General features: G+C 43.0%; 1 protein-coding gene across 1 annotated transcript in view; it reads left to right on the plus strand.

Moving 5' to 3' along the window:
* The first annotated feature begins 11,411 nt into the window (after positions 1-11,411).
* The window catches only part of pdx1 (pancreatic and duodenal homeobox 1), a 29,029-nt gene continuing 27,697 nt past the window's right edge, over positions 11,412-12,743 (plus strand). The window contains exon 1 of the mRNA XM_003225521.4: positions 11,412-11,943. Coding sequence (XP_003225569.2) covers positions 11,535-11,943 — 409 coding nt within the window. The 5' untranslated portion in view covers positions 11,412-11,534. The remainder of the gene's footprint in view (positions 11,944-12,743) is intronic.

Consider the following 12,743-nt stretch of genomic DNA (forward strand, 5'->3'; position numbering starts at 1 on the left):
TCTGAAGGTTACTGGTTCGAATCCGGGGAGAGTACAGATGAATTCCCATCTGTCCGCTCCAGCTCCCCATGCGGGGACATGAGAGAAGCCTCCCACAAGGATGGTAAAACATCAAAAACATCCCCTGTGCATCCCCTGGGCACTATTCTTGCAATTCTATCACGCCAGAAGTAACTTGCAGTTTCTCAAGTCACTTCTGACATGGAAAAAAGTCATCTTAGGGTAGAATGGCAGAAAACATGAAAAAATGTTTTCAAAATACCTGCAAATGCCAACAACTTTAGAAAGTAAGCATGTAAAACATTGTTTGTTAAACTGATGGACTAGCTTCAACATTCTTTGCTATAGGAACTACTTAACTTGTAAGTATCAGATTATGGTTGACTCTGAAGCAACATCCTTTTAATGAGTCTTCCTGACTCATCAGGGTGTCTTCCAAAGTGATGGAATGTCAGCTAAGGCAAACCTGGTCTGAAAAAGAGGACAAATCACTTATTGTTTTCCTTTCCTTTCACTGATATGTTTGTGTATGGGTATCTTCAAGTCACCTGTTGATGCATGGAGACTCCATGAATTTCACTGGGTTTTCTAATGCAATGAATACTCGGAGATGGTATACCACTGTATTCATCTGAAATCTAATTTACAACACTTGGCATTTGTTGGTGGTTTCCTATCTATGTATTGACCCAGGCAGGATCTGGTGCCTCTAGGGCAGTGGTTCTCAACCTGGTGTCCCCAGATGTTTTGGCCTTCAACTCCCAGAAATCCTAACAGCTGGTAAATTGGCTGGGATTTATGGGAGCTGTAAGCCAAAAACATCTGAGGACTCCAGGTTGAGAACCACTGCTCTAGGGTATCTAGACTTCCACATTAAACTATTCCCTTTAATAGTTCTACTTTTCCCTATGTAAATTCATTCTTTTCTCTCTCTCTCTCTCTCTCTCTCTCTCTCTCTCTCTCTCTTTTTTTTTTTTTTTTTTTTTTTTTTTTGCTTGTGGATGAAACCAGATGCTATGTGGGAACCTAACAAGATGAATCTAATTTGGATAGAAAGGTGCAATGAGATAAAAGAGTGCAAAGTCAATATATGAGTCGTGCATGAATGCGAACAGAGTGCAAGCAAGACCAGGTAAGGGAAGTGATCTTTGTCCTTTGGGCAGCTTTCTGCCCCCTCATAGCCTCGTCACCAAGCCAACCAGTCCCATCTGGGAAGAAGCAGATTATTGATCTCCAGGGGTCAACTGCTTTCAGGCTTCTCAACTAGCTAATCAATGCACTCAATCTAGATGTCCTCCTGCTGCATCCACCATACAATGAGCTCATTCACACAGGTGAGTTCTACTGTGATATGCCTAGGGAAGCCTAGGCACATCACATGGGACAAATTCCTACCAGTCTTTGAAAAAGCAGCTTTCTGGGGGTTTTTTTTTAAATGCAACTCCCAGAATCTCCTACCTGGTGTGCCCTCTGCCATGACCAACAAGAGCCTTTTGTGAGTTGTCATCCAAAAAGAACTTAGCCAAATTCTGGATCTGCTCCAGAAAAGTAAAAAAGAAATATGTCATCCCAAATGCACAGAAAATATTTCCAAGTTTGTTTTCTTGTCATAGTGGTGGTATGCCTTCAAGGAATTTCCAACTTATGATGACCCTAAGTTTAACCTATCAAAGGGTTTCCTTGTCAAGATTTGGTCAGAGACCAAGAAGGTGTTATTGGCCCAGGACCAGTGGGTTTCCATTGCCAAGTGAGGGTGCCAACCCTGGTCTTATAAGGCACTATACCACACAGACACTCTTAAATATGTTTTAGTTGGTTTTGTTACATACTAGATATAGGTGTCTTCTCAGCTTATAAGAGATCCAGTATATTATATTATACTGTCACTGACCATGCTGGCTTGGTAATCTAATTTAAAACTTTTTTTTCCAGATTCACAGCACACCTAGGGTGCATTAATCTTGTAGAACTAATGCCCTTTGACACCACTTTAACTGCTGTGAATGAATGTTATGGAATCATTGGAGTACTAGTTTTACAAGGTCTTGAGCCTTCTCTGTCAAAGAGTACTGGTGCTTCACCAGACTATAAATCCCAGGCTTCCATAGGATTGAGCCATGGCAGTTAATGTGTTATCAAGCTGCATTCATTTTACAGTATAGATATTTATTTATTTATTTATTACAATATTTATATCCCGCCCTTTTCACCCAACAGAGGACTCAGGGCGGCTTACAATAAAACACACATATAAAACCGGTACAATACACTATAAATCAGTTAAAAATTAACTTACATAAAAAGATATCCCTCCACTGAAATCTATGGGGATTTAGGTGGTCAAGATTTTCAATGGAGAGCTTCTCTTTGTCCAGTCACCATCACCGGCACATATCCTGAGGACACAGGAAAGAGCCCTCTTTCAATGGGGGCTCCTAGTTCTCTCTCTCTTGAAGCTGCACTGGCATTTCCCTGCTCCTTTATGCCAACCTGCAAATAGCATTTTTTAAAAATTCGGGTTTTTGATTGTTGACTGTCCCTTCAATAATATCTGTATTTTTTCATCCTTATGTTTTATCTGTTTTTTAAAAAAACATTTACATTACTTTTTTCAGTATTGAATTGGTCTTCCACATTTGTGGTTTGAACTTTTATAGATTTTGATTGATTATCTGCTCATTTGAGTAATATATTCTCTCTAGGAAGGTCAAATTACTCCAGTGCATCTCTGCTGGAAGTTGACAATAAAATCACACTGCAGATCTAATGATTCCTAGAGAGGTGTTCTCTCAGTTCCACTGGAGTCCTTATGAAGGTGTAGGGCCTACAGTAACTGCCTACTTAGGCCCCTTCTACACTGCCTTGTGGCTCAACGGGTCAAACCGCTGAGCTGCTGAACTTGCTGACCTGTTCGAATCCAGGGAGCGGGGCGAGCTTCTGGCTTATAGCCCCAGCTTCTGCCAACCTAGAAGTTCAAAAACATACAAATGTGATACAAATGAGATCAACAAATACTGCTCCAGCTGGAAGGTAACTGTGTTCCATGCAGTCATGCCAGCCACATGACCTTGGAGGTGTCTATGGACAACACCAGCTCTTTGGCTTAGAAATGGAGATGAGCACCAACCCCCAGAGTCAAACATTTTACCTTTACACTGCCATATAAAATCCAGATTATTTGCTTTAAACTCTATTATATGACAGTGTGGACCCATATAATACAGTTCAAAGCTGATAATGTGGATCATCTGCTTTGATAACCTAAAATATATGGCAGTGAGGAGCCAGCCTTTGTTTAATTGTATTCAAAGAAAAGCATATATTGTAAACCAACTTGTGTTCCATGTTGAAAGAAAAGCATGACAGAAAAAATAAACATTTTAAAATAGGCTTTATTTGCTTGCTTGCTTGTTTATTTATAAAGTTTCAAGTGACAGTTATTATTTATTGTTAACTTCATTTCTATCCTGCTCTTCTCACCCCACAGGGGACTCAGAGCGGCATACAACATACATTTAGGCAAAAATTCAATGCCTCATTATACAAAGCAAATAAAACATAACATAAAATCAATAGAAACAACATATAAATACAATTTAAAGCCATTGTATTAATATGTTTAAAACCATTGGTGGCACAGTGTGTTAAAGCGCTGAGCTGCTGAACTTGTGGACCAAAAGATCCCAGGTTCAGATCCCGGGAGCGGAATGAGCGCCCGCTTTAGCCCCAGCTCCTGCCAACCTAGCAGTTCGAAAACATGCCAATGTGAGTAGATCAATAGGTACCACTACGGCGGGAAGGTAACGGCGCTCCATGCAGTCATGCCGGCCCCATGACCTGGAGATGTCTATGGACAACGTCGGCTCTTTGGCTTAGAAATGGAGATGAGCACCAACCCCCAGAGTCGGTCACGACTGGACTTACATCAGGGGAAACCTTTACCTTTAACATTAAGATATTAAAACATAAAAACAGCATCTAGATATACCCTACTAGGCCCCCTTCCTCATCATGATCTTAAGGTCTTCTTTGGCCCTCTTGGATGGTACTGGGTGACTGAGCCCCCGCCAGCATTCTCCTTTTATGCCCCAACCTCTGTATGCAACAGGTGTTTCTGCTGGGCCTTGCTTCAGCCAGACAGTCAGGGCCCGAGTCTGCAAGGAGCTGGTCATCAGGAGCTGAGGTCAAAGGCAGGCTGCAGCAGACAAACACTGCCCTTTCCTTCAAGCTCCCTGTTGCTGATGTTCTTTGGACCTCTTAGATGGTGCTGTATGTCTAATGGCATGAAATGTTTACCATGTATATGTGCATTGTGATCCACCCTTAGTTCCCTTCGGGGTGAGAAGGGTGGAATATACATACTGCAAATAAATAAATAAATAAATAAATAAGAGCATCTTCACTATAGAATTAATGCAGTTTGGCACCACTTCAACTACCATGGCTCAATGCTATGGAAACCTGGGAGTTTTCGTTTTGGGAAACACCAGTACTCTGGCAGAAGAGGCTAAAGACCTTGTAAAACTTCCACTCACATGGTTACATAATATCGTGTCAGGGCAGTTAAAGTAGTGTCAAGCTAAATTAATTCTACCCAAGATTCATTTTTGAGACTCAAAGTTCATGTTCCTTGCCCTCAAGGCAATACTTGTATGCCTCTAGTCCACGCACAGGTAAACCTTGACCCTCAAAGTATTTTGGACTTCAACTTCCACAATTCCTAACGGCCTACTGGCTGTTAGGAATTGTGGGAGTTGAAGTCCAAAACACCAGGCCGTTGAAGTTCGCCCATGCTAGCTCTAGTCTCTGAATTGACTGGATTTTACCATTTTGTTTAGAAAGTCCTGTTCTAATATAGGTTTTCCTGGAGCATGGTGCATAACTAGGAGAAGCGCCCCTGCTTTTTCCAGTGCCCAAGCCCAACTCATCCACCCAAGCGAGTCCTTGGCCATCTCTTATGGAGCTCCATCCATTCCCTGGAAGATCTTTCCAACTGCTGCATGGATGTGTTTCCATTGCAAGGAGTAGGATTTGCTGCTCTCTTTCCCAGAGAAGGTGCCCTGGAAGGTGTTTCTGGGATTTCCAGTGGCTTCAAGACCCCCTTCTGTGAGGCTAATAACATCTCAGATAGGACAAGTTGGAGGAAGGAGTGTTGAAAACTCAGGGTACATCTAAACTGTAGATGAACTGCTATGGCCATGGCATTATGGGGTTGTGGTTTGGTTATTTTTATTTATCATGTCAGAAGCAAATTGAGAAAACAGTTATAATGTTGTGTTGTCGAAGGCTTTCATGGCTGGGATCACAGGGTTGTTGTATGTCTTTCGGGCTGTGTGGCCATGTTCCAGAAGTATTCTCTCCTGATGTTTCGCCCACATCTATGGCAGGCATCCTCACAACCTCACAACGCCCAGTCTTCTGTGTGCCCAGGACTGAGTTTCTCTTCCAGTCTCAGCCACGGATTGAGGTTCCTGGTTTTAGCCTGCCACTCTTGGACTCTTGCTTGCTGAGGTGTTCCTATGAGTATCTCTGTGGATCTTAAGCAGCTGTTTCTGATTTTAATCGTTGGCATGCTGGCTGATATCCGAACAGGAAATGGGCCAGAGATGTCAATGCCTTTGTCCTTTCATTATTGGCTGCTACTTCCCGACAGATGTCAGGTGGTTCAATACTGACTAAACAGTATAATTTATCTTGATATTCAAGCAATGCTTCTTGTGCATTATTTATTTATTTAGTTCCAGTATTTCTACCCCGCCCTTCTCCCCTGGGGGACTCAAGGCAGCTTACAAATTGGCAACACGGTGCCATCACATCAACAATACAATACAAAAGGCATTAAAAACTAAAAACATTTAAAACATCATAAAAACCAATATACAATAATAAAACAATGAAGCTGCAATGCTTCAGTGGGATTCATTCCCTGGTAATCCTGAGAGCTGGAGTTGTCTATTCTTAAGATGATGGCATTTTAGATGGATTAGGAATCAGCTAGTTTCCCCTGTAATAGGCAGTAAGAGCACCTAAAGCTTTGGAGAGCTTCTGTTCAACTATTTCAAAGCTCCCTGCTTGAGTGGTGATGGCATGATCATCAGCATAGATAAAGCTCTCTGTCCCTTCTGGCAGTGGCCGATCATTTGTTTGGTATGGAAACAGAACTCTTTGGCAGAGAAGGCAGAAAAACTTTGTAAAACTACATCTCCCGGTATTCCATAGCATTGTGCCTTGTTAGTTAAAGTGGTGTCAAGCTTCGTTTATTCTCCAGATGCAGCTCAAGTGAGTGGAGGAAGGTGTTCCTGGTCTCTGGGACCGGGCAGGTGGCGAGTTTGTTTAAGCTCAATCAACAAGTGTCCAGGATCCTTGCATTTTCGACCTCTCTCTCCAGCCTGGGAAACCTGTCGACCCGAGTCAATTCTATCAGCCACAGAGATTAGAAAAGGCCACGGGCGGCTTATCGCCTCTCCCCTTCGTCGCTCCTGGGGCAAGGAGGCTCCGCGGGCAAACAGAAGGGAAAGCGTTTCCTACAATCCTTGAGAGACCAGGCTGTTAAACACACACAGGGAGCTTGGAGAGGTCGCTGCTTTGGACTACAGCTCCCACAATCCTCTGGGTACTGAGAACTCTTCTCCAAAAATCCATTTCCCCAGCCGTTTAACCGTTTCCTAGAATCGTAAAGTTGGAATACACATCAAGGTCACCTAACCCTCTTCTACCATGCAGGAACATCTAATCAAAGTACTCCCGACAGATGGCCATCCAGCCTCTACTTAAAAACCTCCAAAGAAGGAAACTCCATCACGTTCCAAGATAGCATATTTCACAGCTCAACAACTCTCATCATTAAGATGGTCTTCCTTATGTTTAGGTGGAATCTCTTTTCCTGCCATTTGAATCCATTGCTCCATTGGCATTGACTCTTGGAAATTTATGTAAACCGCCTTGAGTTCCCTCGGGTGAGAAAGGCGGGGTAAAATGCTATAAATAAATAAATGTCCTAGTCTCCAGAGCAGCAGAACAAAAGCTTGCTTCCTTCCTCAATGTGACACTCTTTCAAACATTTTAAACAGGGCTCTCAACCATCAAATTGGCAATCTTTAGGTGCTCAGCAAATATTAGCACATGAGTTGTATTCTTGTTAGTACATACACATATGACTGCCTTCTGAATCACAAAAGCATTTTATTAAATTAATTGAGACCCAGTGTCACAAATATATTGAAGGCACAAACAACAACAACTAGTTAATTATCCATTCAATCAGGCTCTTGATTTTACATGACCTAGACAGGCCTCATCTACACAGCCAAATAATCCAGTTTCTGAATGCAGATTAAGTGCACTGAACTGCATTATATGGCAGTGTAGGCTCATATGACCCTGTTCAAAGCAGTTACTGGATTATATGGTTTGTGCCTTCAAGGTGTTTTTGACGCTGGGTTTCAACTAATTTAATAAAATGTCTTTTGTGACTCAGAAGGCATTCATATGTGTATATAATAACAATAATACAACTCATATTCACACATTTGTAAGGATGTCATATTGAGGAGGATGTTGAGCTTGTAGATCCAGTGTTAGCTCAAAAAATATTTTATCTGAGACTTGGGCCCCTTCCACACAGCTGAATAAAATCCCACATTTTCTGCTTTGAACTGGAATATTTGGCAGTGTAGACTCGGATAACCCAGTTCAAAGCAAGATATTTGGGGATTTTCTGCCTTGATATTCTGAGTTATATGGCTGTGTGGAAGGGCCTTGGATCTACAGTGTGCTATATCCAAGGATATGATCCTATTGGAAATAGAAACCTCCAAAGTCTTTCATTATTTATTTGTTAATGTATATATTTGTTAACTTACATTCTATGTGTATGTTGATTTGCCAGTTTGACTGTACCTCTTTGGTGTGGGAGGGGTTATAGACATGTGATTGTACTGAGCATGTTCAGACTGAGGTCTCAATTTTGTTTTCAGTCTGCTTTACACCTCAGTGGAGGTAGATGCATGTTTTGCATGAGAGCTCAGTGGAGCTAGATGCACGTTGCTGTTTGGACTTTAGTAGAGAAGTATGAATTATGGACTTTATTGAGTACAACCATACTTAAAGACTATGAACTATTGATTAAGAATGATACCCTGTGTACTCGATACAGAGAACTACATCCTATCTATAACTGAACTTAAATAAGCAATGGGCCTGTATGGTGAATTAATACAAGATGTTTATGAGTAAACAAGATAGTTTTCAAAGAAGACTTTGTTTTTTAATCTCTAAGTGCATATTTTAAACTAAGAGGTTTTAAGGGAGTGTATATCTTTTGGGCAATTACAATTACAGATTCAAAGAAACAACCATCCTCTGCTAACCAAATATATTTTTGTAGTGGCATGTATTTGTTTCTGGCAATTCAAAGATATGTTTCCTCAGTTTAACAGCTGAGTTGCCTGTGTGCCATTACATGAATTCTTATAAATATTGCTGTTGTAGCCCAGCCTCCATCTGAGCTGTCAGGTGAGCCTGAGGTTAGGCCTGTTCAGCCTGTGATTGTCCCTGAACCTGCCTTGTCAGAGGACTCTGGGTTTGAGCCTGGGATGCAGCCGGAGTTTGTCCCAGTAGATTCTGGGACCAGATACGTAATGGTTGCAAGCAGGCAGTTTGAGCTGCATTTCTCAAAGCAGTCAAGGTTGGATCTCCTGATGCCAGATGGACATTCTAGTTTGGATTCTGGAAGTGGTAAGGAGGGTAGGGCTAATGATCTTGACAGAAGGAAAGTGATAACAGAGGAAAGAAAGGGAGTATGTTAGAAGGAGTAAACGGTTGCTTTTGAAACAAAACAATGAGCAGACTTCTCACGGGAAGGGATCTTGAATTTCCCTTAAGAAGGGCTGCTTTCTCTGACAGAATCAGAGGAAACTTTGCTTATCCAAGAAAGGAAGATCTCTGCTTCGTGTTACTGTGTTCCAGTTTGCTTCCTGTGGTTCCAGCTTGACTCATGCCTTGAACTAATCCTTGATATCTTGATCAGACTATTTGTGATGCCTTTCTTGGGACTCACTTTGATATCCGGTTTGGACTATGTTCTTTGAGTGACTTTTATAGACTCTTGCTTCAAGATTTTCAAGTACTTTGTTCTTGTGGACTAAAACCCATTTTATTGACTTTGAACTTGATTTGCTACTGTTTGCATATAATCTTCAATAAATAGCTTGTTGGTTATATCCTGGGGTTCCAGTGTGGTTTTGAGGTGCCCACACAGCCTAGTGGTGGAACAATTGCTTGTTCAAAGGGTTGACTTCTAACAAGGTCATGCTTTTCTTGACTAGTGGTTTTCAAAAGGTGGTCTCCACTTGTTCATGGAGATTCACATTTGTCAAACGGATATGACATCATTTTTTTCCTTTTCAATAAGGTTATGATTGCCATTTATTTCCAAAAGGATATGTGCCCAGAGACTGGGTGCAGTTATTTCCAATAGATTCCAGATTATCTTATTTGAACTGGATTATTTGAGACTCCGCTGGATTATATCAGTGGGAAAAGACACTTTGGGTGCATCTACACTGAAGAAATGGTGCAGCTTGGCATCACTTGGCTCAATCCTAGTTAGTCCTGGGATTTGTAGTTTGATGAGGCACCAGGCCTCTTGGGCAGGGTAGGATAGACAACTTGTATAACTAACTATAATTCCCCTGATCCCTTAGCACTGAGCCTTGACACTCAAGGGTTTTGTTGTGGAAGGCTTTCATGGCCGGAATCACTGGGTTGTTGTGCATTTTCCGGGCTGTATGGCCATGTTCCAAAAGCATTCTTTCCTGACGTTTCGCCCACATCTATGGCAGGCATCCTCAGAGGTTGTGAGGTATATTGGAAAACTAATTAAGGGAGGTTTATATATCTGTGGAAAGTCCAGGGTGGGAGAAAGGACTCTTGTCTGTTGGAGGCCAATGTGAATGTTGTAATTAATCACCTTGATTAGCATTAATGGCCTTGCAAGCTTCATTCCTGCTTGGGGGGGGGGGTCTTAAGTTTGGAGGTGTTAGCTACCCTGGTTGATTCATGTCTGTAATTCCTCTGTTTTCAGAGTAGTGTTCTTTATTTGTTGTGGTAATCTCTGAGCAGTTAGACTCAATTTAACCCTCTCTGGGGGAGATTCCACCAAAAAGCAGCAGAATAGCAAAAGCAAAGCTTTTAAATGCAGCAGTTACTTACATGTGTCTGAACAAGAGAAGCCTTTGACCATTTAGGATTGCAATGGACTGCAGAGTCTCAGTAAAAGTTCAAAAAGTATTTATTCAGGTAAAAAGAACTCCATTGTAGATAGAAAGGCTTGGGAGCTGTCTAGTCTACTCTAGACTGGTTTCTAAGGAAAAATAAGAAAGGAAAAATAACAAACATCTACATAGTTACATCTTGCCAGGAGAGACAGCAAGATGCTTTTTGATATCTGGAAGAACAAAGGGAGAAGAGTGAACCAAAATGGTTCCAACCTCATGGTCCAGTTTATTGGGGCCATAAAACATTCTGACCAATGAGATGTTAGTGTCCCTAGAGATTCACACTTCTACTAACTTCAAAGTAAGGGATGTGGCATAAACAAGATAGAGTGAAAACACAGTAAAGCCTGTCTAGGCATGCTTTGGAAATAGGGAAAGGATTCCCTCAATCTAACTCTATCATCTATCTAACTACATCTAGACTTGAGTAGTCCAGGATGATTCCCAACAGTTTATATATCTGTGGAAGGTCCAGGGTGGGAGAAAGGACTCTTGTCTGTTGGAGGCCAGTGTGAATGTTGTAATTAATCACCTTGATTAGCATTAATGGCCTTGCAAGCTTCATTCCTGCCTGGGGGGGATCTTAAGTTTGGAGGTGTTAGCTACCCTGGTTGATTCATGTCTGTAATTCTTGTTTTCAGAGTAGTGTTCTTTATTTGCTGTCATGATTTTAGAAGTTTTTAATACTAGTAGCCAGATTTTGTTCATTTTATGGTTTCCTCCTTTCTGTTGAAATTGTCCACATGTGTGGATTTCAATGGCTTCTCTGTGTAGTCTGACATGATAGTTGTTAGAGTGGTCCAGCATGTCAGTGTTCTCAAATAATATACTGTGTTCAAGTGCTCTGCTATGGCTGACTTCTCTGGTTGAGTTAGTCTGCAGTGCCTTTCATGTTCTTTGATTCGTGTCTGGGCAATGCTGCGTTTGGTGGTCCCTATGTAGACTTGTCTACAACTGCATGGGATACAGTAGACTCCTGCAGAGGTGAGAGGATCCCTCTTGTCCTTCGCTGAATATAGTATTTATTGGGTTTTCTTAGTGGGTGTATAGCTCAATGGATGTCAAGTTGTGTACATAGGAAAGTCCAAGCAGCTGGGCTGGAGCAGGGCGGCTTCTGTTTGGGGCGGAGCCAGTCAATGGGGAGGCGCCTCCGACAGCCAATGAGAAGGCATCTCGAGTTCTGGCGCACCTTCAGGCTTCTCATCTGCAGGTGGAGCGGAGTTCTCCCAGGGTTTGGGTCCCTCCGGCTGGCCGGCCATGAACGCCGAGGAGGAGCAGTATTTCTCGGCCAGCCAGCTCTACAAGGAGCCCTGCGCCTTCCAGAGGTCCCAGGACTACAGCCCCAGCCCGCCCGCCTGCCTCTACATGGGCAGGCAGCCCCCACCGCCCTATGCCAACCTTCTGGGATCTTTGGAGCAAGGCAGCCCGCCGGACATTTCGCCTTATGAGGTGCCCCCCATCGCCGAGGAGCCGGGCCTCTCCCACCTCCAGCCCCACCACCACCACCACCCTCACCACCTGCCTCCTCCTCCGCACCAGGAAGCCTTGCCCGCCTTCGCAGAGGGCCACGACGCCGGGGTCCTGGAGGAGACCAGGGGCCCCTTGCCCTTCCCGTGGATGAAGTCCACCAAGGCCCACGCCTGGAAGGGACACTGGCCTACCACTGGTAAGACAACTTCGTTCCTTCAGGTGTTTTGGACTTCAACTTCCAGCATTCCTAACAGCCTCAGGACCTTTCCTTTTCCCCCTCAGCCGCTTAAGCGGCTGAGGGGGGAAAGGAAAGGTCCTTAGGCTGTTAGGAATGCTGGGAGTTGAAGTCCAAAACACCTAGAAGGCCTAATTCTACACTGTAGACTTTACTACCATGTCTCCATGCTGTGGGATATTGCGAGTTTATTCTTTTACAAGGTCTTCATCCTTCTCTGGCAAAGAGTGCGTGATGTCTCCTCAACTCCAAATCCCAGCATCATTTGTTGATATTCAGTGGGAGAGTGGTGTAGCACAATCCCGTGTACTGATGAGAATGTAAATTTCCATTTAATGCACGGGATCCCAGTATCTACTATCGGATTAATGCAGTTTCGCCCTCCTTTTCCACCTGATACTCCTACTTCCTGGTTGGAGTGGCCTTCACGTTTCTCGCCTCAATACTGTGTTCCCGTCGACTTCGTAAAACAGGGTTGTTTTGCTCTTGGTTTACTCACTTTGGATGTTCAGGCTCTTTTGCCTGTTCCGTTTCCTTTGAGGACCCGCTTAAGTTGCCAATAAAATTAGAAAACCCACCGGTAAAGAGAGCGAATTAATGTTGATACCCAAGAATCGGTTTCTTTTGAACTGAATGCAAGTTCCGAATGGGGGGAAAGAGTATCATGCATTAGCTCTAAAAAGGTAAAGATTTTCCCCTGACTTAAGTTAAGTCCAGTCCTAATCGACTCTGGAGGTTGGTGCTCATCTCCATTTCTAAGC

Source organism: Anolis carolinensis, chromosome 3 (genome assembly GCF_035594765.1).
Source record: "Anolis carolinensis isolate JA03-04 chromosome 3, rAnoCar3.1.pri, whole genome shotgun sequence".
Lineage (NCBI taxonomy): Eukaryota > Metazoa > Chordata > Lepidosauria > Squamata > Dactyloidae > Anolis > Anolis carolinensis.